This window comes from Cydia splendana, chromosome 17, assembly GCF_910591565.1.
Source record: "Cydia splendana chromosome 17, ilCydSple1.2, whole genome shotgun sequence".
NCBI lineage: Eukaryota > Metazoa > Arthropoda > Insecta > Lepidoptera > Tortricidae > Cydia > Cydia splendana.
The window spans coordinates 10,815,536-10,839,387 of NC_085976.1; the positions used below are offsets into that span (position 1 = coordinate 10,815,536).

The window sequence follows — 23,852 nt, forward strand, 5'->3', positions numbered from 1 at the left end:
TGCTATGATAATCTATGTACGCAGTTGGCGCGTCCTTGTCATTCTCGCTGATAAGAACATAAACTTATCTCTTTCTGTCAGCCGGCGAAAATGGCGGCCAGCTTTATTTCTTTCAAGATTAAACCGAAGAAAAACGGATTATTTCAGCTTTTACTTACGAATGATATGTGACGCCGTCAATTTTTTTGCGCTTCCGTGGATAATTTGAGCATTTCAACATAACGCAGGTCGGCATTTTGTTGCTTAATACACGTTATTTGTGGAAAAGTATTAACCGGTGTACACTTCGCGCTTGCGTCAGGCAGACTGAGACAAACTCGTACACATGACACGAGGTGAGTGCTTCAATTTTGGAACGTGTATAACACATCTTCATATAAAAGATCATAGACTACGGTTATGTGAATCCTGGCCTCCGAGAAAAGACAAAACAAAACACACCATGTTTCTCGGTCTTGCGATAGCTCTCGCCAGTCCCCATGGCCGAGGATAAGCAGATCTCGAGCAACTACGTCGTTCCAGCGGTAGGTACCTATGACGTCCAATTGGGCGTCTCCCATTTCGTTGTCCCAAGTACGCTCTCGTCACGGCACGATCCTCTCCCATTCTCTCTAAATGTCCGAGCCAATGTAAGCTTAGCCACTTTTGTCTCTCAGTATTCCGCCAGTATATCGGAACACATCCTTATTTCTATAGCAACAGAGTTATATTACGATATTTGGCCGACTGCTGACTGTACGTTTGCTTATTTTCACCAGGTCGTTTCGCTCAAAAATATCTGAACATGCACTTAAATTTTATCTACCTACATTATAACTTGCTATCAACTTTGTATTTTTGGCCCATCTCGGCAGCCCGGTCCCTGGACGAATTTGTTTGCCGAAGCTGTGAAAGTAAATCTGAATAACATAACTCAAAAAGAAATTTAAAACAACAAAATACAAATTACTATTGATATTGATAAGTCATTATCAGTCATTATATGGCATGTCACTCGTATGGGCATAAACTAAGGTAAAAGGTTGAGGTTGACAGCACTTTTTATTTTACTTCGAGTAAAAAAGGCCGAAATCACTGCATACCAACATAACAAACATAATTTTGGTTATTTGAAGTTCGAAACGAAACCAACCGAGAGTTTCCGAAAATAGCCGATAGTCGTAAAATGAAGAATGTTATGAAAATTTCTTTTGCTTATTGTAAATTAAATACGCATCGAAAGCGATAGTTTTTATGCTCTAGTTATATTCTCATACTTAGATAATAGATTAGAACAGTTTTTTCTTATCATACGTGCGTCGTATTTGAGAAACGTGTCAAAAACTTTTTTAGAAATTTGTAAGGCGCCATCTCGCTTCTTCCCTCGTTTTTTATCCCGTTCTGGTTTTTCAATTTTATATATATGATAATTACTGATTTTTAAAAAGCGTTTTTCAATTAAAAGACACGTCAAAATCGCGTAGTCTTTTTCTAATGCTAAAAAAACGAACTATAATCTGTGATGGCACGACAGACAAAACTACAGCACGTATCGAACCAGCACTGATAACACGAATAGATGTAAATCCGGCATAAATATGAAGATAAGTAACGCATATTGCTCCTTGCTCACACGTACATCGTGCTGGTAAAAAGCAAAATAAGTGAAAAAGGTAGAACTGCCTTCACAAAAACTAGTGGCTGGGCCATTGGGATTAGTCGCTAAACAGACCCCGGACTCCGGTGAGCCGGAACAACGCTAAGATGTTGTCGTGATTGTTTTTGAATGACTCCCGTTACCCATTAGCCGGGTCCACACACTTCGGCCGAGGCACGTCTGCATTGGCCGTTTTATGCGCGAGGAAATTGCCTCGCGCGTATGCTCGCTCCGTGTGGACCCGACTATTGACAAAGACCAGAGTTTCAGAAAGCTTCATTAAACATCTATGTCAACTATGTATTTTATTACGAATTATCACCGATGAACAGCTTCCATAAAAATCTGTTGCTAATTTACGGTTCAATAGTTGTTATAGTTGGTCAAACCTACTTGTCAGTCAGTAAGAACCAGGAAAATTATACTCATCCTTTTCTTTTGGGTACTAGTGTAAGACAAATATATAATACATAAGATTTATTTCAGTTTATAAGACAATGATAGTATGATTCTCTCTGTCTATGATTGAAATGAGACAGTCCTTTGATAAAATATAGTTACATTATTTTTTGAAATTCCAGAGATCATCCCTCGCACGCTCGCTCAGAACTGCGGCGCCAACACCATCCGCACGCTGACCGCGCTGCGCGCGCAGCACGCCGCCGGCGGCAGCGCGGCCGGCATCGACGGGGAAACTGGAGCCATTGTAGACATGGCCGCTAAGGGCATCTGGGAGCCTCTGGCCGTCAAACTGCAGGTAAGACACAGTTTGGAAACCACGGGTAATTGTGCTCACACCCTGTAGCCACCTTCTGGACGACCTTACCTAAGAAATGTGGCCGTTGTAAATCGATTTAGTAACTCCCTCGACCCCAAGGGCCACGGATAAAAGCGCTCCAACCACAAAATAAATAATAGTACTACCGTACAGAAAGGACACTTCCTACAAAACCGAGTCTTGAAAATAGGATAATAGCTTTACCGCGATTCAGGGACGAATCATGCTGTCCCTTTCTAATGTATGACACTATCCCTATCGGTTAACCCTTTACCGCATATGGGTCCAAATTTGGAACGTTATGATATTATCCTCGTGGATTGATATAAGCGTCATCTGTTTTACTGAACTTGTAAGGAGCTAGAAACTATGAATACTACTGAACGTTTTCTGTACTCGATACAGCTTCTAACTAGTTTGTGGTCCATATGACGTTATCATTTCCACCGACGTCCGGCAATTTTACATGCAAGTGTGATTGACTACTTTGTAATTAGGTTTTCGTTGTCATTTTTAGTGCATTATAGTATTTTATACAATCGTGATATAATAGAGAGTTTTTCAGGCAAAGTCGACTTTGCCGTCCATTTTTGAGAAATAATACTTTAAACTAGTAGAATCATACAAACAAACCAAACCAAAAGTATACAGCTAAGATTCGCGAACAGTCGCGATACCTTCATACTGGTACGCGACTCGGGTGCCGCGCCCCGCGCCCTACGGCGGGTTGGTCAACGACACCTTCTCGTAACTCATGAGGCCCTGGTACTTGCTCCGCGCTAAATTCAATTTTTAGACAGTTGTTTTCTCGATTTTGGCCACCGTAGCCTATGGAGACTAACAAGCAACACTAAGGGTCGGTTGCACCAAACTGTTCGTATCGTTAAAGAGTTCGCTAAATTTTTATGTATGGAAAGTTTCATAGTAAAGTGCCGGGGGGCGCCGGCTTACGTTGATCAGTCTGTCAAATGTGGTTGGTGCAACTGGCCCTAAGTGTGTGATCCTCCACAGCCGGACCACCTCGCCTGATTGCGCTCAGTTTTTAATGGCGAAATGTACCTCTAATGTACTTCATGTACCTCGTCGGAAATTGAACGTACCTCTGTAGTTTGGCAGATATATGCGTTTAAAAGGGGTCCGGCTGGGGAGTAAAATCTGCAGCCGGACAACGCCTGGATCCGATGATATCTGTTATTTTGAGATATAATTTAAATAACAGATGAATGTACCTGTTACGTACCTCTGAATAAATCGTTTTTTTATTTAAAAAATGGTCTCATAAATGAATTTTCATACATTTCATTTTTTGAGTATACGCGTAAGCGCCTGTCAAAAAATAATAGCAACATAGTAGAAAACAAATGTATTCAATTCGGGCAAGTCATCTAACGTGTCAACTAGATACAAATGTGGGTGGTTATAGGGAGTATTTAAAACCGACACGAGTTGCGAATTACCTTTTCGCACGTGTATTGTACAACGTTTTACAGTCACAGTTGAAATTCTCAGAGATGTTGCCGCTATAACAACAAATACTAAAAAATAATAAATTAAATATTTACGAGGGGCTCCCATACAACAAACGTGATTTATTTTGCCGTTTTGTGCGTAATATATACATAAATATTAGGTATACGGACATTCTTATGGTAGACCAGCCAGCGAAAGAAAAGTCTTCTAGAAATCGATTTTCGCTCATGTCGTCCTGGATATGGGTGAATATGATATCGATGCATTCAGTGTAATGCCTTGAACCCAAATATATGAGATGACAAGCGCGCAAGTGGTGGGGATAGTTGCTGTGACGTCATAAAGTCGGCAGTACAAACTTTTTTTATTTTCGTTTAAACATACCATGTGGGGTACCATATGAAGGGGCTTTGTGAGTAGATCACAAATATATAACATACTGTAACATTTTCAATACTTGGTCTAAAAAAATATTTGAAAACGTTCAAAAATTTCACAATCCACAGTTGACTTCGAACTGCTATAAACTGAAAATGGCTGAATGGATTAGTCCAAAATACATACCAAGTGATTGTGAATTTCCTTTACATAATGTTAAAAAATAATTAACCAGATATATAACAACATAAGAAAAGTACATCAAGTTGAAAAAAAAAGTATAGGTTTCTGTTACATTACACTGCAACTATTATTAAAACAAACAAAAAAACCCAATATTGACATATATTTTTGTTGTGGTCTTTTTACTAGCTTTCATTTGGTACCCATATTGCTATAGTAAGAAAAAAAACAAACCCCCCTCCATTTTTTAATTTTTTTAAAATTTATTTACACAAAAGGTACATTCTCACAAACAAAATTTATAATATCGCCAAACTGTTACCAGTTTGCGGGCGTCATTTTCAAAATGTATATAGCCTGATTAGCCTGTGTATATATGTCTTTTTATTTGACAAGCCCTACACCCCAAACGGCTGGACGATTTTTGATATATGAGGGGTGGTTGAATTCGTCAGAATTATGGTAGTCACACAGGCTATATACATTTTGAAAAAAAAGCCCGCAAATGAAAAATGGAGGGGGGGGGGGAGATTTTTGTTTTCTTACTGCAGCAATATGGGTACCAAATGAAAGCTAGTGAAAAGACCACTACAAAAATATATTTCAACAGTCGGGTTGTTTTAAGGGGCTACTCCACGCCACTGACCTTCGATCTGAATCCCTTAGTTTTCTAATGTTTTTTGTAGCTTATTATATTAACAGCAACGGCTTTAAGCACTATCTATAGTATCCCATGTTTACTTGAAAGTTCATTGTCTTCGAGATATTTGGCATTAAAGTTGAACAATTTTTGGCTAAAAAACTGGTTTCCTAGCCATAACTTTTGTGTTAATTAGTTTAAAATTAAAACCCTGGACACATTTTTCGACACGTCAAAGACGAACCCAAATACGTAGATTTCGTACATGTCAGATCCTTCACTGCAAATTAGATACGAAAAAAGTGTTTTTTTAGACAATGTTTAGAAAATTCATAAAAAATAAAATATTTATTTCTTTCAAAATCCGGTGGACAAGACCGGAGATAAAAGATTGAAAAACCGATAACCGTTTGTCTTGTAATTCTATCTGTAGTGCAAAAAAAGGAGATACGATTTCAAAACTTGTCAAAATTTGATGAAAACCTCGGGTAGCCCCTTAATAATAGTTGCAGTTTAATGTAACGGTTAATTATACTTTTTTTCAACTTGATGTACTTTTTTATTTTTTGATATATCTGGTTAATCATTTTTTAACATTATGTAAAGGATATTCACAGTCACTTGGTATATGTATTTTGGACAAATCCATTCAGCCATTTTCAATTTATAGCAGTTCGAAGTCAACTGTGGATTGTGCAATTTTTGAACGTTTTCTAATAATTTGTTAGACCAAGTATTGAAAATGTTACAGTATGTTACATATTTGTGATCTACTCACAAAGCCCCTTCATTTGGTACCCCACATGGTATGTTTAAACGAAAATTAAAAAAAAGTTTATACTGCCAAAATTATGACGTCACAGAAACTATCCCCACCACTTTCGCGCTTGTCATCTCATATATTTGGATTCAAGGCATTACACTGAATGTATCGATACCATATTCACCCATATCCTGGACGACATGAGAGAAAATCGATTTCTAGAAGACTTTTCTTTCGCTGGCTGGTCTACTATAAGAATGTCCGTATACCTAATATTTATGTATATATTACGCACAAAACGGCAAAATAAATCACGTTTGTTGTATGGGAGCCCCTCGTAAATATTTATTTTATTATTTTTTAGTATTTGTTGTTATAGCGGCAACATCTCTGAGAATTTCAACTGTGTACTGTAAAACGTTGTACAATACACGTGCGAAAAGGTAATTCGCAACTCGTGTCGGTTTTAAATACTCCCATAGACTTATAATATTTAGAGACGGTGTCTCAGCGAGCTGTCACTGTTGCCACTTTTGTTTAGTGTACGATTAACAATGAGTCCCACCTTGCTGTAGCCATGTCGATAAAGTCATATCGATAAACTATCGACATTTCTTGCAATTTTAATTTTACTTCAAAGGCTTAACGATACCTAAAATGAACAAAAACGCTTTTATTCTTTATTGTGGTTATCAGATCACAATTTTATAGTCACGCCCCAGCAGGGAACCAACGGAAAGTTCAGATATTTAATTAAAATACATAAATACCTCCTAAAATAGGTGTTCCGCAATAATTGAATTATATTATAATATATTCATTATCCATTAGCATTTCAATTATGTTTATGTTCAACGAAGATATTGAAGCTTCAATTAATCGCTATTTCGTTCCGCTGTGTAGCGTTTATCGATATATAACATGATTAAAATCGACTTTTCACATCCCTAAAAGAGCACACATATACGCTTTTACGCACACATATACAGCCTGGGCGCATCAAGAAAGGCAACACTTGATTTGAAGTTCATCTTGTCAACAGTATGGTTGTCCTTTTTTGACAAGCGGCATTTTTAAAAGAGCGAGGAGAGAGAAATGATACTAGTTGCTGCGCCGTGAAAGAGAACAGAAAACGTTGGACCCTTGAATACTCCCTATAACCACCCACATTTGTATCTAGTTGACACGTTAGATGACTTGCTCGAATTGAATACATTTGTTTTCTACTATGTTGCTATTATTTTTTGACAGGCGCTTACGCGTATACTCAAAAAATGAAATGTATGAAAATTCATTTATGAGACCATTTTTTAAATAAAAAAACGATTTATTCAGAGGTACGTAACAGGTACATTCATCTGTTTTTTAAATTATATCTCAAAATAACAGATGTCATCAGATCCAGGCGTGGTCCGGCTGCAGATTTTACTCCCCAGCCGGACCCCTTTTAAACGCATATATCTGCCAAACTACAGAGGTACGTTCAATTTCCGACGAGGTACATGAAGTACATTAGAGGTACATTTCGCCATTAAAAACTGAGCGCAATCAGGCGAGGTGGTCCGGCTGTGGAGGATCACACACACTAAGTGGTTTTCGTAGTCTATGGATGTTGCTATATTAAGGGTGTCACATGCGCGTTTCTGACTTATGAACCAATTGTTTCTACTACACAACCTAAAATAATTAATTTGAGCTATGGTTTTGGTTCGTCCTCTTGATCGCGGCGAGATGTGATTGGTCCATTTCATTATAGTTGACTAAACTGTATCGATGTGAATATTATAGTTGAGTTGGGGGCCCATACATTAAAAATACCCAATTGCAGTTTGGTATAAGAAATCTTAATTCAAGAATTACTGGCGACTAGTAGAAAATAGTTATTTGTACAACAAGAGATCAAAGTTTGATAACTTTGATCTCGTGTAGTACACAAAAATTTTCACCCTAAGCAGTGAGAACATACCTAGAGAGACAGAGATAATAGAACCCAAGTATATCGAACTTGTAGTAGACCCCGCATGTTGAAATGACATTTGACTATAAAGGTAACTTGAATGTCATTTTGTCTCACTCAGTGAGCAAAATCGTATTTTGCTCACTGTTTTTAAGAAGCAAAGTACCCTTGTTCGAGCTGCTGAGGTGAAAAATAAATTTCCAGCGTTAGGTATTAGAAAAATAGATGCCGCGAGATTTTACGGTAAAACATGCAAGCATTTATATTCAAATTACTATGTATGATGTCGTGAAAATTTGTTCCTGAAATGGAACACCATGCGTTACAAGCTAGAAGAATTGGACTAATATGGAACATTATTCATTAGTGGTTTTTTTATCAGTTTGACAATTATGGAACATTATGCACTCAGTCTCAGGCAAGCTACTTCTTTATTTTATTTTTATTAAGGTAGGTACGTATAGCCGCATTGTTAAAACTGCCCTACGGCAAAAATATTCTACCGAAATTGTAATATGTATGTTCGTACATACATAAAATATACTTAAAAGGGAAATTTCGTGCCTACTATTTATTTAATAACAAAATTAAGATCAAGTTTACTACTTATTATTTACATTTGAACTACTGATTATCATTATTTTATCTGTAGATAACCGGTGACAGCTGGTAGCTACAGCTACCAAATGCTTGTGAGTGAATAACCAATAACGATCAAGTTATTTTAGTACGTCAATGACAAACAAGCATACGTTCCGTATGGTGGTAAGTGGCTACCATAGCCTAAACCTTACCAAAAGCATAAATATAATAAATAGTTTTTGAATATCGAAGTGATTTTTCTTAAACCTACATTTCCATACATATATTACATAAAGTTCCAAATTTGACCAGTTTAATAATTGGGCTCCGCTTAGCCACTAATACATAAAGTTGCAAATTGGGAACAAATTGTTATTTACTATTATTTTTAATTGGGTCGAATATATTTTTTTTTCACAATTTTTTTTATGTTACATTTATAGTGTTTTTCTCAAACATGCAATGAAATATTGATGTTATGTTCCTTATAATAGGCTGCGAAGTATGACGTTTCAGGTGCGGCTAGGACAAAAGGTCGTTAATGGAATTTCATACACATCTTGCAGGCCTAGGCCGGCAAAGTCCTCTTTTTTAATTTTCATTTCACAGATATTTGTGACACAGCATCGTGGCATTCATCCATAAAAAAAACTAGAGGCAGTATTTGCTTTATGGTTCGTAATGACACTGCCACTACGCCTATAAAAAAAAAAAACAATGTTTGCTATAATTTGCAGTTTTATTTGTATAAAATCAACATGAACTTAATAAATAATACATTCTATAATTTTATAATTTTAAATTATAAATTTAACTACACAAATAAAAAGATTTAAAATATTTCATCTAAACGTTAGCGGTAAAAAGGTCTACTCAAACACGCGTAGTTATATTTTTTAAATTGTTATGGAGGTAAAGTTGAAAAATATTCATTCTGTTTTATTGGATTTATGGTGCGTCGTACTTTAATATGAGTTCCGACGAAATAATGAAATTAATATTAATTGTAATCGTAGATGTTGGAATTGGCAGCGTAAGCAGAATTGATTTTAATAACTTGCTGCCTCTGCCGCCAAGTCAAAGACGAAGTATGTATATGGTTGCTTATGGCAATTTTATTATTTGAGAAACTAAGAAAAATGGCTTACAGTTTATTAGAAACAGTTTTGTGGCATATTTTAAATGAATGTAACTACAAATTCGTCAACACTGTGGAAATTATACTTATTTACTCCATGCATAAAGCAACGATGTATGTGAAACATGATATCAACATGAAAGACTATGTAAATTTATGTGACGAAAACGACAGTCAGACGGATACAAGGCGAAAAAATCAAAGAAACATGAAAATATACGGGTAGTAAAAATACACGACTCGTGTAAAACATACGCGTGATAATGATATAGGTACGTGTTGGTTATATTTTAGGTGTAGTTTACTTTTAGTTTTTTCTATAAATAAAACTTGGGTTTCGTGGATTTTTTATTTTATTTATTATATTTCATTGCATGTTTGAGAAAAGCACTATACATACCTCGGCGGGAAATGGGGTTGCCCGCGCTCAGACCTATCCGGCCTCGCTTCGCTCGGCCGTCTATATGTCTTCGGCCGGCAACCCCTTTCGTCCCGGCCTCTGTAGTAATGTACTATTATTACATATATTTAATCCGGGGAGAATAAAAAATCCATGCGGTAAAGGGTTAATGGTTGTCAAAATTCAAGTCATTTCTTTATCTGGTCGTGCACGTAAAGGGAGATAATAATTGCGCGGAGCAATGCTGAGCCGAACAAAGCCGAGAATGCCCGAAGGCAGGAGTGTCTCCCCACTGCTCCGACTAAATTTACGCTGGCAGCATTAAGCAAGTATCTGGTGGTGGTGGTGCCGAGAAAATGTATAGATGCAACTTTGAGGCTGTCTCATACTCGTACGTATTCAATTAAGGTTTTCGAATCCACGACATACGATACGACATCGCATTTGCGACATATTTAACATTCTCTTCCTTATGATGGTATTCCACCTGTCCAATGTGTATTAAGTCTCACATTTTGCTTAATGAGAGAGTGAGACGCAATGACATTGGACCAATATATTGGACAGATGGAATACCACCCTTACGCGTCATATCTTCCTCCAGGTGTACAAGACGGCGGTGGAGACGGCCATCCTGCTGCTGCGGATCGACGACATCGTGTCGGGCTCGAAGAAGAAGGCCAACGACCCCGCCGCGCCGCCCGCACCCGCCGCCATGGCTGCCGGCGCCGAATAAAACACGAACAAACACAAGTTTACGCTTAGCTAGCTCATCTCTTCGGTGCTGGGGTTTGGCCAATTGCACCGGTTAAGATCGGTTTTCCTAGGATAGCGGTGCCGTCATATAGCGGCCGTCTCCATACTAAATAATACGGCTAAATATGGATGTCGTAGTATTTGTATCGAGACGGCCGCTATATGACGGCACCGCTATCCTAGGAAACTAGAGCATTAGTGTTGGGACATTCTGAAGGTCTAGTCTATCACTTTTCTGTGAAATAAATTTAACGAGTAACTCTCATGGAATTGTTTGAAGCGGCAAATCTTTTCCTTCCTCTTCGCTTAGGACTAGAACACTTGAGTTTGCCTGGATATTTGCTTGAGATACTAAGTATTTTACTATGGCGTCAAATGAATGAATCAAGCGAAATTTAATACGATCTGTGTGCTAGACTTTCTGTTCATTCATATCACATCTACGGAAGATTCTGCAATGGGGTTGGCCGTGGAAGTTTTTAGCAGATGGCGCCATCATAGCCATCACTGCCCTGTCAATCCCTAGAATTGTGTCAATTTTTTGTTTATACCCTGGATGCTAGCTCTTTAAGCCAAATCTCATAGAACAAGGGGCAAGCTACGATGGCGCTTTGACAGTTGCCAACCCCATTAACCAGTGGTTACTAACCATTATCGCGAGCACCGAAGAAATGTATAATATTAAATTGTTTAGTGACATAACGGACGCTTAATCTTAGTATTCTTATGTGACTAAATACTTACTATAATCTTAAATTAATCAAATGTACCGAGATTGCGGATATTTTTTTACACAAATATGCTTAAGGCTTTTACACGGTCATTTATAGATATATAGATATCGCTAGAAGTCAATAGTCACTTTCAGCATTGTTTTTATCAAATTCCATGTCGGAAAAGCTGATGTTATTATAACAGTATTGTATACCTCCAAATAAACCAAAAGAACATCAGTGTGCATTTTACACAGTATGTCGTAAATAGTTTTACATATGGTGCTACTTTCCATCACTAGTGCGGGAAAGAGCACTTTCCGTGCGTATGTCAAAAGTTTAAAGGGCCATATAATATAGGGTTATAAGGGACTGTAAAACGTTGTACGATACACGTGCGAATAGGTAATTCGCAACTCGTGTCGATTTATCGCCACTCGTTTCGAATTTTCTCTTTTTCGGCACTTGTAACGTAAATAACTATTATACATTATTTGATCTGGTTTAAAACGGTTTCCGTGCAATTATGCGACATGATGCAGGTCATCAGTGTTCAATAATGAACGTTTTTGTCAAGTACACTGTCGCACACGGCGCATTTTTGCAGCGTTGTATTTGTGATCTTCCTTTTCTACTGACACTGGTAAAAAAAAGCAATAGAGCGTTTTCAAAACGAGCTACTTAATGGTTTGCTGTAAGTCGCCGTGTGCTCTAAAGTGTTATTCTATGGAACTTGCTAACTATGTAAACAAACCGCCGTATTGCATGATGAATTTACTACTACTACTACTACTACTACTACTACTACTTCGCTGGCTCAGCGACCCGAAGTGGATCTTGGCCTCCGACACTAGATTTCGCCATTCGTTCCTATCCTGTGCGATCTGACGCCATTCAGCCGCTTGTACGCCACACAGGTCTTTCTGGACCTCGTCGATCCATCGGTACCTAGGCCTTCCGACCGGACGTCTCCCAGTTGGTCGCCCCAGATAAGCTCTTTTGGCCGCACGATCCTCTCCCAAATTGAATGATGAATTTACTAGTGACTTTTGTTTACATAGTTAGCTAGTTCCATAGAATGACACTTTACGTGTTTTATTGAGAACAAGGAGTGCTAGTTGTATTGCCGGTGTGGGAGGGCAGGAGGCCCTTCGTCATTTCATATCACTCATCCAACAACTATTAATATGGCAGTCCATAAAGTTCCATTTTTGACACTGGCAACATAACCAGTCCTACGGTGAGAGTATCTATGGGTGGTATTCCATCTATCCAATTTCTTTGTTCAATTTTTATTTTGGTTCACATTTTGCTTACTGAGAGAGTGAGACACATTGGACAAAGAAATTGGACGGGTGGAATACCACCCTAAGGTGGATATTTATTACTTACTCGCTAAGTCGTCTGTCAAAACATTTCGAATATTAGAATTTGTAGTGTTGGGTGAAAATACTTTTTTGTCTTCTTTTAAAATGATTCAAGTTTGATGGTTGGCAAAGACAGGAAATACTCGTAGACTAAATGTATTTAGACCTAATTAAATAGGGAATATTACGCGTAACTCTGCGTAGGAGGCGCCACTACCACTATCCGTCACAATCTGGGGGTCTACCGCGAAACAAGAAAATCGAAATTTCGTTATCTAACCTCTCTTGCTTATTCGAGCGATAAAGAGGCAGAAAACTAAATTAAAATTTTCGCTTTTCCCGGTAGGCCCACGTTAACAAACCGCCTTGATGCATCAATGTCATTTATTGTCTGTGAAAACTTGTCAAAAAACAGTTTAAGGCACAGTATGTATAAGTTACTCTATGGTTTACTATATGGCAGAACATTGCAGTAATACCCCCATTGTCACTACATCATTATTCGTTGTAATAAATATTCAGTTTGTATCTCGGTACGTCTTATTTAAGTCTTATAGCTTTCTTTTAATGCTAAAATGCCTTATGTATCACAGTTCGAGAGGAACATTTTATTTCCTCGTATGAAACGCTAGTTTTACTTTATTTTGTTGTTAATGGTCACACTTAATGTCGAGAATGCATTTATGTTCGTTACGACGAAAATGATACAGCAATAGTATTAAATGTTTTATAAATGTACTAATAATTAGTTGTGATGTTTCTTTTATATCCTCGTATCTTTGATAATAAGCCCTCATCATCTCTATCCACCCAGAACATTCAGAGAGAGACAAGGACATATACAGAATCAGATTGAGTGTTAAGGCTGATTTAGACGGCGCGCGAACTCGCATGCGAATTTAGTTACATTGCGGACTGTTGGTTACGTCCAATTCAACCGACCGATCAAAACCCGTAATGTAATGAAACTCGCATGCGAGTTCTCGCATCGTCTAAATGAGCAATATTGTGGCACTAATCGCAGAGATCAATGCTCGTATTCGAGATTATCATTACTAACTTGTCCATTCAAATATCAACCCTAATTTTAGGCAAGAAGAATCAAATTGCAACGACACTTTACTAAAGCACGGTTGGTCTCAAATAATTTCAGCCATAGGTCGGACTTGCAGATTGGCGACGCCACGCATGCGTGTGCGCATTGTTATCGATCATGTTTTGAATGCGCACCGTTATACGTGGCGGGTTTCCATTACACTTTTGTAAGGTCAAAACCAATGGGGTTGGCCGGTCGAATTATTTAGCAGATGGCACGAGCATAGCTTGCTCTGTCAATCCCTAGAATTGTGTCAATTTTTTTAATGGAATGTCCTGGATGCCAGTCCTTTTAAGCCAAATCTCATAGAAAAAGGGGTAAGCTATGATGGCGCCATCTATGCAAACCTTTGACAGTTGAAAACTTGACGATCGACACTGACAATTTTGTGTACATTTCTGGATAGCCAAATAACGACGGTAACTTGTTGGACGCAAGCAATATAGCAATAAGCAATATCCGCAATATACGGTGAATTGTCAATGTCACGTCGTACTCCGTACCTACATTTATGAGGTAACTCTGGTGGTGCGGTATCAAACTTTTGATGACAAGAGTTATCGCATAATGTATGGAGCTGTACAGCGCCATCTACAAATATCATATATGTACATACATGTACAGTCAAGTGTAAAAATATGGGTACACTCATCATACTCAAAAATATGTCCCATAAGTATAGTTTGAATAATCTCAGGTGAATTTTTCGGGCTCGGACCCTAATCTGTTAAACAAAAGATATTGTTTCCTTTATGCAGTGGTTACAATGCTTACTGCTAAGTGCTAATAGCCCCGACGTAAGTAACGGGAACAAACCCATTTAAAAAGCAAATTTACCATTCTAATTATATGGTTCAAATTCTTGAATCAGCTCATTCGGAGATAACACGTTTTTGCTATCTCTAAAAACAAGACCACCCAAATTGTTCTCTGAACAAGCTGTCATATGAATTTGAACCTTAATACTATCACGATAGTTGCTTTTTAAACGACATGGTTGCTTCCCAAGTAGCATTGCAAGCTGTATATAAGCTGTATTAAAGTTTATTTGTACACTATAAGCTGTACAGTTAGGCTGTACAAAGGCTGTATAAGCGCTTATACAGGTGTATTATTTCGGTGTAACAGGAAACCTTAACACTACAGATAATCTCTTATAAGTACGATATAAGAATATAAGTTTTAAATGAGTTATAAGAAATAATTACAAGAGAATAATAATCATTTAAGAAACTAAAATGTCTTAATCTTGTTCATTCGTAATATAGTAATGGCGACAATAAAGTGTTATAGTGGATGGTAAAAGTAAAAGTAAATATTATACAGGACTTGAATGGAATATTACATTATTGGTAAGTGCGGATTATTATTTATTGTGAACCTGTGTATCTTTTCTGGCCAAATATTTACGCGCCTGCAAAATAACAAAGAGAAACCATAAGGAAAATATCAAAAATCGGTAAAGTTACTGTTTGTTTTTAAGGTTAGAGTATCAAAAATATTTATAAATATGAATTCTAAGGCTAAACAATTTATTTTAGCTGGTAATCATAACACGGCGTTAGTCTGCTAAATATTTGCAAGTATTTCTTTAATTATATTTACAAATACATTTTTTTTTTATTGTAAAATGGCGACAATTTTTAAACAGCCTACAGGATAGTTGGAGAGCATTATAATCTTAGTAGCTGTGCTGTGTAATAAATGGAGTGTCTTTTACAGCTTTTGTAATTAAAACAGCTTTATAATAGAATATTTGTATTGGTTTGGCTGTATTTCGGTTCTCCGTACATAAGTTATAATTCTCTTTAGAGATCCGTATAACAAATAAAAAACCTGTACTGTAACTGTCATATATTCCCTTAATTTTATAATACACTTATTTTCAGAAATCATTACACTACTATACTTATACGAGCGGAAAATTACGCCAAAAGATTGTTATAAGCGACTCTATCAGTAATACAGAAAAAAGCTGTACTATAGCTGCCATTTATTCATTTGGTTTTATAATACCCTTACAGACAGAAGTTATACAACTACTATTCTTATAGGAGAGTAAGATTACGCCATAAGAAATAGCTTTAAAACGGGGTTGACAGATACATTTGTACAGCTACAAGTGCCAAGTGATACTACAATACAGCCTCTATACAACTTTTACGATAAAATTAGCTTGTAGTGTTTCACAACACTTAATGTTTTAAAACGGAGTTGACAGTTACTTTTGTACAGCTAAAAGTGCCAAATGTTACTACAATACAGCCTGTATACAGCTTTTACGATAGAATTAGCTTGTAGTCTCTCACAACACTTTTAGTTTTATAGTAGATTTTTTATATTCTGATAAAGCACCCCATGCTTCCGCAGAATCCTTTATAATGATTTTATACAGCTTGAGCTGTATAATGTCTGTAAAGTACCTTTTATACAGCTTAAATCTTTTCTGACACTCTTATACGTCCCTTAAATCACTCTAAGTTCTTAATTGGCTGCTATATTGATGTTGCCGACACTTCCATGCTACTTGGGTTTGGCACGTGGCTGTAGACCGCTCTTAAAAGAAACAAAGGCTTTTGTTTAACGGATTAGCACCCGAACTCGAAAAATTCACCTGAGATTATTCAAACTATAGCTCATATATGTTCAGCGAATTAAGAACTATGGGACATACTTATTTGTGAGTAAGTTGCCTGCACCCATATTTTTACACTTGACTGTACCTAATTGTCTTAATACTTTCTAATCAATTATAATCTTTGGTGATGAGTGCCGTAGCATTCGCACTTTATTTTTATGGTTATACGAGTAAACAGTATGAGGTGGCGACATGGGTAAGATTAATATTGAATGCACCTGTTCCCACCTGGGAACAAATGGGAACACACCGAAACTGACAGTTGAAACTAGTATAATCCGTGGGTTTTTAAACCAATTGATTTAAAAACCGTGACGTCAACTAGCTTATGGGAGTAATGGGCGACAATGGGCCCGCGCGCCGCGACAACAAAAGGTCACAGCCCGTGACGGCCGGCCGGCCGCGGGTCGGCTCATTATGGGTTCGATTCTGGCTTCGACACCACGGGATTATGTGAGGTGAGTGATTTATAAATTTTTGGCGATATTTGTTTGGGTTTACACGCCCAAGTTCCAAAGATAAGTCCCGAAACATATTTAAGTATATATATAAAAAAAAATAAGCTATTTAACGGTGTAAAATTTCGTGTCCACATTTAACTCGATTTATGAAAGTGGAATAAGACCGACAACATGAGATTAAGAGCCCATCAACGTGCACACTAGCGCCACTGCTAAATAATCGTGATTATTTAAATTTAACGAAAGATATTTAAAAAAGGGGGCCGCTACGTACTGTATTTATTTATTTTGTATTTAAGGACCTTTTGAATACATAAAACTAGTTTTTATGTTGCTGGATTCGTTGATCTATGCAGTTATGAGTTATGCGTTAGCAGTGGCGCTAGTGTGCACGAGGATGGGCTCTTAAAGGAGAAACTTTATGGATTTAAGCTTTATGGAACAAAAGCTGTTATGGAACTTATTTCGTCGATGCATAACGATACAGTTATGTACCTATATAAGTGCGACAAAAAGACATTAGCGTTTCTTGGGTAGGCCCTCTGATGAGAAAGTTGCATTTTATCAGGGCCCACTGATTAACAGTCCGCCGGACGGTATCGGCCTGTCAGTTGTTCGGAACTGTCAAAATTTTGTTCTAATTGACAGGCCAATACCGTCCGGCGGACTGTTAATCAGTGGGCCCCTTAAAAGTAGCAAAGTAATCTGATGCAAATATTGAGTTTGTGTCCACATGTTGGCTAGTAGAATTTACTTGAAGTTATGATTTTGAACATATGATAAATATTTAATAACGTTCATTAGAATTTTATTTCCAATGTTTTACGTTTAGTATTTTCAATTTTCCTCGCTTAGTGTGGTGAAATATAATGCGCTTGACTCGGAAGCATAGCTTGTTTAAACCCCGCGCCTAGAAACCCTCGCAACGCTCAAGATTATTATTTTCATTTTAGGATCTCTTCTTTGCTCGGGTAATGTGTAAACACAAAAACAGTGTGTAAAGTCGAATATAAATGTAGCCTATCGATTGACAACAACATTTCCATTTATCAAAACTGGCTTAGTACTTTTGAATTTTTTACATTCCTAGGTAACCTAACCAAGGAAAAAGGATAGTATGATGCCAAAGTACATAATATCTATTAGTTATTAATGTTTATTGTTCGATTTGCCTTGCAGTAGGGACTCTAGGAAAAAAGAAATTACACCGCATAATTATTCTTATAAATCTTAAATCATTTATTTTTCGTGATAAACTTAGTGTACCTACAAAAGTATTGTGATAAGGTTTAAGACATACATAATTACATCTTGTTTACCACGAAATGGGCTTGCCTCAGCATAATGCTGACCCGAGAGTCTGCGCTGATCTTCCGGCGAGTCCATTTTTGTGGGCCACGATCGATAACTATCTATAGATAATAATATTATAATAAAAATATAAGTGCACATGATGATCATTATCAAAATTGAGCTCGTACTGTACCAATCTATTGTGTTTGTTGCTCAATTTCGTGTGCATGTTTTCAATGTTCACCTGTTTCACTAATCATAAATACAAACCGGAGGTCGCGCTAATGACCTACGGGATTGTGACAGATGAAGGATTCGCACACTTCTGGGACCATTTTTACTTTGTTTATGCGTCTTTACATGTAGTCTTCAATATAATGATTCAATAATCAAGGCCCAAGAAATATAAATTTCAATAGGTTATGGGCCCAGCACGCTTCATATTCATATTCATATTCATATTCATTTATTCATAAAATTACAAACTTTATATGTCAAAAGGGTTATTAATTAATTCGGTCAATTTCAATTAAATTACAATTCAATAAAATAAAATAAAACAATATAAAAATTATCAATACAATTCAAATAAATAAAATATTAAATTAAGTTACGATTAAATCATAATTATTATATTCTGACATGTCATAAAATGCATTTCTAGTCAGCCATTTTTTTAATTCGGAGTAGAATGTCAGGTCATTTTCAATATTTTTAATGGTGCACTGCGTTATGGCCTAGCTAGCGCTTATGTCGTTAGAAGCAAAAGCTCATGACACGCGTGTTCGTATTCGGCCTCGGGTATCTTCTTACTGGATAGCTTGATCACTTTTTTCTCTACGTAATACATACCTATGACATCTATTTGAGTTTATTCACCAAGCCAGCGTGAAACGCGTGCGATGAGTCTCCGTGCCAGCCTTGAAAATAACGTTCGGCTATTCTCCTGCAAGTACAGGTCGCATTTCTTAACCGATTCTCATAAAATTTCGTGAGCGGGTTGCTAATTATAGATATGTCAATTTATTGTTTGGATTTTTTTATGGCGGATATGGACTCGCGAGGTCAAAGTTAGTACAATATAGTTCACTGTCTGGGATTGTCATTACATACACTCGGACCCATGAATAAATGATCTGTATTAAGTCAACAGTCTATTTGCACGGACTATTTGATCGCATTCTACATGTTTGAATAGGATTTCGGGTAACGGGACCTATTGCTATTGATCGCGGCTATATGGAGCGGAACGTACTGTGCTGACACCTGATCGTGGGATTTTGGTGATTCATTAAATGCTAGTTAAGCTATTGTGGTAGGTTTAGGTGCACATGTCGTTTATCGTTATGGACTAACTTTTAGAATCAACTCTTATCAATGACGAGGCGTAGGAGACGTATATAGCATTATAGGTAGATGTCGGTGCCAACGATAGCATATACTTACATAAATTATTAGTAAAGAAAACATGGCGTTAGGCACGGATTAGAGGGATTATTCCCAGTAGTTACCACTGGTAAAAGGTGGGAATTTTATTTCCCAGTAGCTACCAGTGGTAAAAGATGGAAAAAAAATCCCAGTTAGTTACCACTGGTAACAACTTAGTGGTAACTAGTGGGATTAACCTGATTAGAGTAGGCGCTTTTTATTTTGGTGGGGTTAGGTATATACCCTTCCAACGTTCTCGCCGCCAGCGTCGCGTCCGTCCAGATAATTACGATTAGGTGCCAGATTGCCGGGGGTCTGTATTATCGAGGACCTACTGTATTATGAAGTTCCCAGGCCATCGTCCTCGCCTGCGCCCAAATCCGCGGGCATTATTAGCAACGACGGGCTAGATAACATTCACGGTCCGTCGCGCCTTCCGCCCATTTCATCACTTCCGGTACCACAATGACACCAAACATCGTTATTTACCATTTATTTACTGCCTATCAAAGCGTTAAGATCAATCGCGTAACATAATGGTTTTAATGAACAAAACCTCAGACCACGGTCTGCTAATAACACATATCTGAGTTTAAAACCTAATCGGGTAAACTGTAGGTTTGTCCACTGTCCCCTCCAGTGATTAGCCCCTTCAACCTTATTGTAAGGCAACAGTGGCGACTTTCCTACAAACTATAAGGGCCAATGACAGGTCAATCATTGGGTAGTTTAACCCTTTCGACGCCGTGTCAAACACAAAAGCAGTCACCCGGACGCCACGTCACCGAAGTGTCAAAACTGAAATTTAACTTTATGCATATGCACGTAGGTCTATGTTGCTCTATGGTATGTGACCGATTAATCAGTCTTTAGCGTTGAACCTGCGGTGCGCATATATCGGTCATTGGCGTCCAAAAGGTTAACAGATACGCATGTTCTGCAAATGTAACTAGTAACTATAGAATTATTATATTATTGTTTATTAAGACATCACCGAACTGAAAGCCTTTAAAGGCTATAAGTCAGCACGATGAATCGACATTACTACAATTTAAAAAATATCTCGAATCCATCAATCTCGTAAATCATAACACCACGTAACACTTGGCAAACCTCTGTTATATTTACGCAGTTATTGCTCTACAAATTCGTTGTGCAAGATATTTTTGCTGATGACAATGACAACAGTACCTACCCACATCGCATCGTGTTCCTATAATCTCTCGAATGAAAAATCAATGGATTAATTTTTTTTTTATGTTGCATTCCAGAACGAAATAAATCGAAGCCGCGATGACGAATTCGAAGATTGTGATATTTTGGTGCGCGGCTCTCATACAGGCTGCGCACTGTGCGGAGGAACACCATGGATATGAAACGCATTCAGAGGTAAGCTCTTATTCTAAAAGTAGCTAATTTTTATACACACACTACACATAAGGCATGGTATGTTATTATTAAAATAAACCATACCATAAGGCGTGCTTTGGAAGGTACATTGTTGCTTATGATTTGTTAAGCCAACACGACATAGATCGAGCAGCGCGTTTTCAATTCTTCTCAATCGACTGGTCAGTCACTGAAGTGAGTCTAGTTAAAAATCCTAATCCTTATATATCTCTGGTTTCTTCCCCTAGCTTGTTTTTGTGATATTGTATTATTACACATATATTATTATTAAGAAATCATTTCTTCTTTCCAGGTGACGATGGAAACTGATATGACCCGGGGCCGCCGCGGTGTTATCGAAGAGGAGAAATTTTACAACATTCGCACCGAAAACAACCAGGAGGCCAACCAACCCTGGCTGCCCGGCCCGCCTGAGGACCCCACTACGAAAATATCCATCACGAACGAGAACGCTAAAGAGGTTCTTCCTTTGTATCAGACCACAGAAAGAGTCACCGATAAACCTACTGGCAGAGGTGCCAGAGCCTCCAACGACAACTGGATCAAATTGCCTTATCCAGGCCGTGAAGAGGACAACAGAGATGACATCCTCACGCCCCCGCAACCATCAGGAGAACTGATCAACTCCCGCATGCCTCGAGTAAACTTCGTTACACAAAACAAAGCTTTAGAAGCATCTGAATCGAGAAATGACAAGGAAGCCATTCAGAGAGTAACAAGGACCGAAGATGTTCGAGATATACGAACAGACTTCGTCAGGCCAGACGAGGATGAGCGAGCTAAGTTGTATAAGCCAGTGTACCCGCGGCAGGCAGTGTACTACCCGGCAGAATCCCGGCGACCCTACTACAACGAACGGTACCCCGCTTACCCAGCCTACCCCGCTGATGATATGTATCGGCGCGATCCTTACTACGACGGTTATGACAGAAGGAGTATCCCTAGGTTTATCCCTGCACCATATGGCCCTAAAGTCGATAGATACGATGAACCCTACGACAACTACGTACCACGAAAACCGAAGCGAATAATCTACTACACCCATCTTCCTGAAGTCGTCAGGACGCCTCCTAGCGTAGATTTGAGATACAGGTATTCTGTAGACCCTTACAGACGACCGTATGATGACGATTCCTATGCGAGAAACGGCAGGTATGACTATAGATTCAGAAACAAATATCCGTACGCACCTTTAAGGAAGGAAGAAAGGAATTATAGAGACTTAGCTGGAGCGGGTACGACAGCAAAAGACAAGAAAGCCGAGGAAAAAGTGACACCGACTCCAACCATTCCAGAAAAAGAGGACAACTATAAGAAACCCACAGATTACAACAGGAACGTGAACAGGAATCTAATAAACAGTCACCAGTACCACGACGGCGTGGTGAACTATAATGAGCCGGTGTCTCATAAGGCCTTCCAGGACGTGGTGAGGCAGGACAATACCTACTTGCGGTACGATGAACCATTGTTCCAAGGCACCGTGGAAGACCCGTACCAAAGAAAATACTAATTGAAAGCGAATTTGTAGACTTATTTTCATACGTGCTATGAATTTTATTTACATACTTATATTAACGGTGGAAGAACAGGCTAGGTTTAGTAAAGTTTTAAAATATTTTACGAATTCAATACCGGTTTCTATCGATCACTTTTAATAACGTTTTAAAAGTTATTTGCCTATGTTTACGTTTGTAAATTGATTTTGTCTATAAAGTCGACGATAAATTACCCATGTAAATGCAATGCAGATTCAGTATCTGTTTAACTTGTCGGTAATAAATGTAATTAAGAACGGTTTTGTATTAATTATACTAGGGTCCCGCGACAAATTGTACGCGTAATAAATCGGCCGTTTAAATTAAAACTCAGGAGGGTGAAGACGAATTTCATTAAGAATTAATTAATGTCATTCTTAAACCGTTTCGTTTTTCCTTGCGAATAAAAAACATCTGCTTGAAACGCGACGCGACTTCGAGGTAATTAAGCAATAAATTTTGTGGCTGGCAACATCTCGAGGTGGGGGCCAATTACAGTAAACATTTAAGAAAATGGATGCCCCAGACACGCGTACTAACCGACAACTAATTAGAGTGGCTTAGAAAAAATCCCGTAACGTGACAGCTTGTAATCAAGGGGATAGATTCCCGCGCTTTTTGTTTTTTAAAACGCTTTTTTTTTAAGCAGAAGCGACGGATTAATGGCGACGATAAATTACGAGTAATTAAATCTTGTTGAGGGGGGCTTGAGTCCGGGGTTTAAATCATTTTGGCTGACACAGTTCTGTTTTGATTGATGTGATGTCGTGGGAGTGTTTGGGATTAGAACAGTTCTAATAGAACAAGATGTGTTGGAGTAGAATTAGATAAAGTCAAGTTTAGGAATAAGTACACTCACCCGTAAGGGGCTGTCCATAAATTACGTCATCGATTTTTGACGATTTTTGACCCCCCCCTATAATCATCCAAAAATCATGCTTCAAATGACCCCATTTCCTCCTACTTCATGCTACCGTCATCCGATGTCCAGACCCCCCCCCCCCTAATTTGAAATGACGTAATTTATGAATAGCCCCTAAGCATACTTATTGCTACCTACTTAAAAACAAGATGCTATTTCTGGAGAAAGTATTTTTCTCTTTAGACTTAGAAAATATAGTAAGATAAAAATATCTAAGATAAATACTTAAAAATAAATGGATTTTATTCAAGTAGAGCATTAATTTAAAAAAAAAACAACCTGCGTGTAGCTAAGCGGACCGACTA

The 23,852-nt window shown here is 37.9% G+C and overlaps 2 protein-coding genes and 1 long non-coding RNA gene across 3 annotated transcripts in view; 2 read left to right on the plus strand and 1 right to left on the minus strand.

Moving 5' to 3' along the window:
- LOC134798769 (T-complex protein 1 subunit gamma) overlaps nucleotides 1–10,693 on the plus strand; it is a 29,454-nt gene extending 18,761 nt beyond the window's left edge. The window contains exons 11-12 of the mRNA XM_063771146.1: nucleotides 2,218–2,393; nucleotides 10,530–10,693. Of these exons, the coding sequence (XP_063627216.1) occupies nucleotides 2,218–2,393; nucleotides 10,530–10,661 (308 nt within the window). The 3' untranslated portion in view covers nucleotides 10,662–10,693. The remainder of the gene's footprint in view (nucleotides 1–2,217; nucleotides 2,394–10,529) is intronic.
- Nucleotides 10,694–12,033: 1,340 nt separating this feature from the next.
- Nucleotides 12,034–13,558, minus strand: LOC134798771 (uncharacterized). Its single transcript, XR_010145269.1, has 2 exons — nucleotides 12,501–13,558; nucleotides 12,034–12,118 (listed from the first exon to the last, which is right to left on the minus strand). It is a non-coding gene; the product is annotated as an uncharacterized LOC134798771 (long non-coding RNA).
- A 3,341-nt stretch (nucleotides 13,559–16,899) lies between these two features.
- Nucleotides 16,900–22,882, plus strand: LOC134798768 (uncharacterized). Its single transcript, XM_063771145.1, has 3 exons — nucleotides 16,900–16,953; nucleotides 20,949–21,066; nucleotides 21,380–22,882. The coding sequence occupies exons 2-3, from the start codon at nucleotides 20,971–20,973 to the stop codon at nucleotides 22,598–22,600; spliced, it is 1,317 nt and encodes a 438-aa protein (XP_063627215.1). The 5' UTR covers nucleotides 16,900–16,953; nucleotides 20,949–20,970; the 3' UTR covers nucleotides 22,601–22,882.
- Nucleotides 22,883–23,852: the final 970 nt, after the last annotated feature.

Coding starts and splice junctions, on each gene's coding strand:
- LOC134798768 (XM_063771145.1), top strand. CDS start 20,971: ATGACGAATTCGAAGATTGTGATATTTTGGTGCGCGGCTCTCATACAG. Junction 21,067..21,379: donor GATATGAAACGCATTCAGAG/GTAAGCTCTTAT, acceptor TCTTCTTTCCAG/GTGACGATGGAAACTGATAT.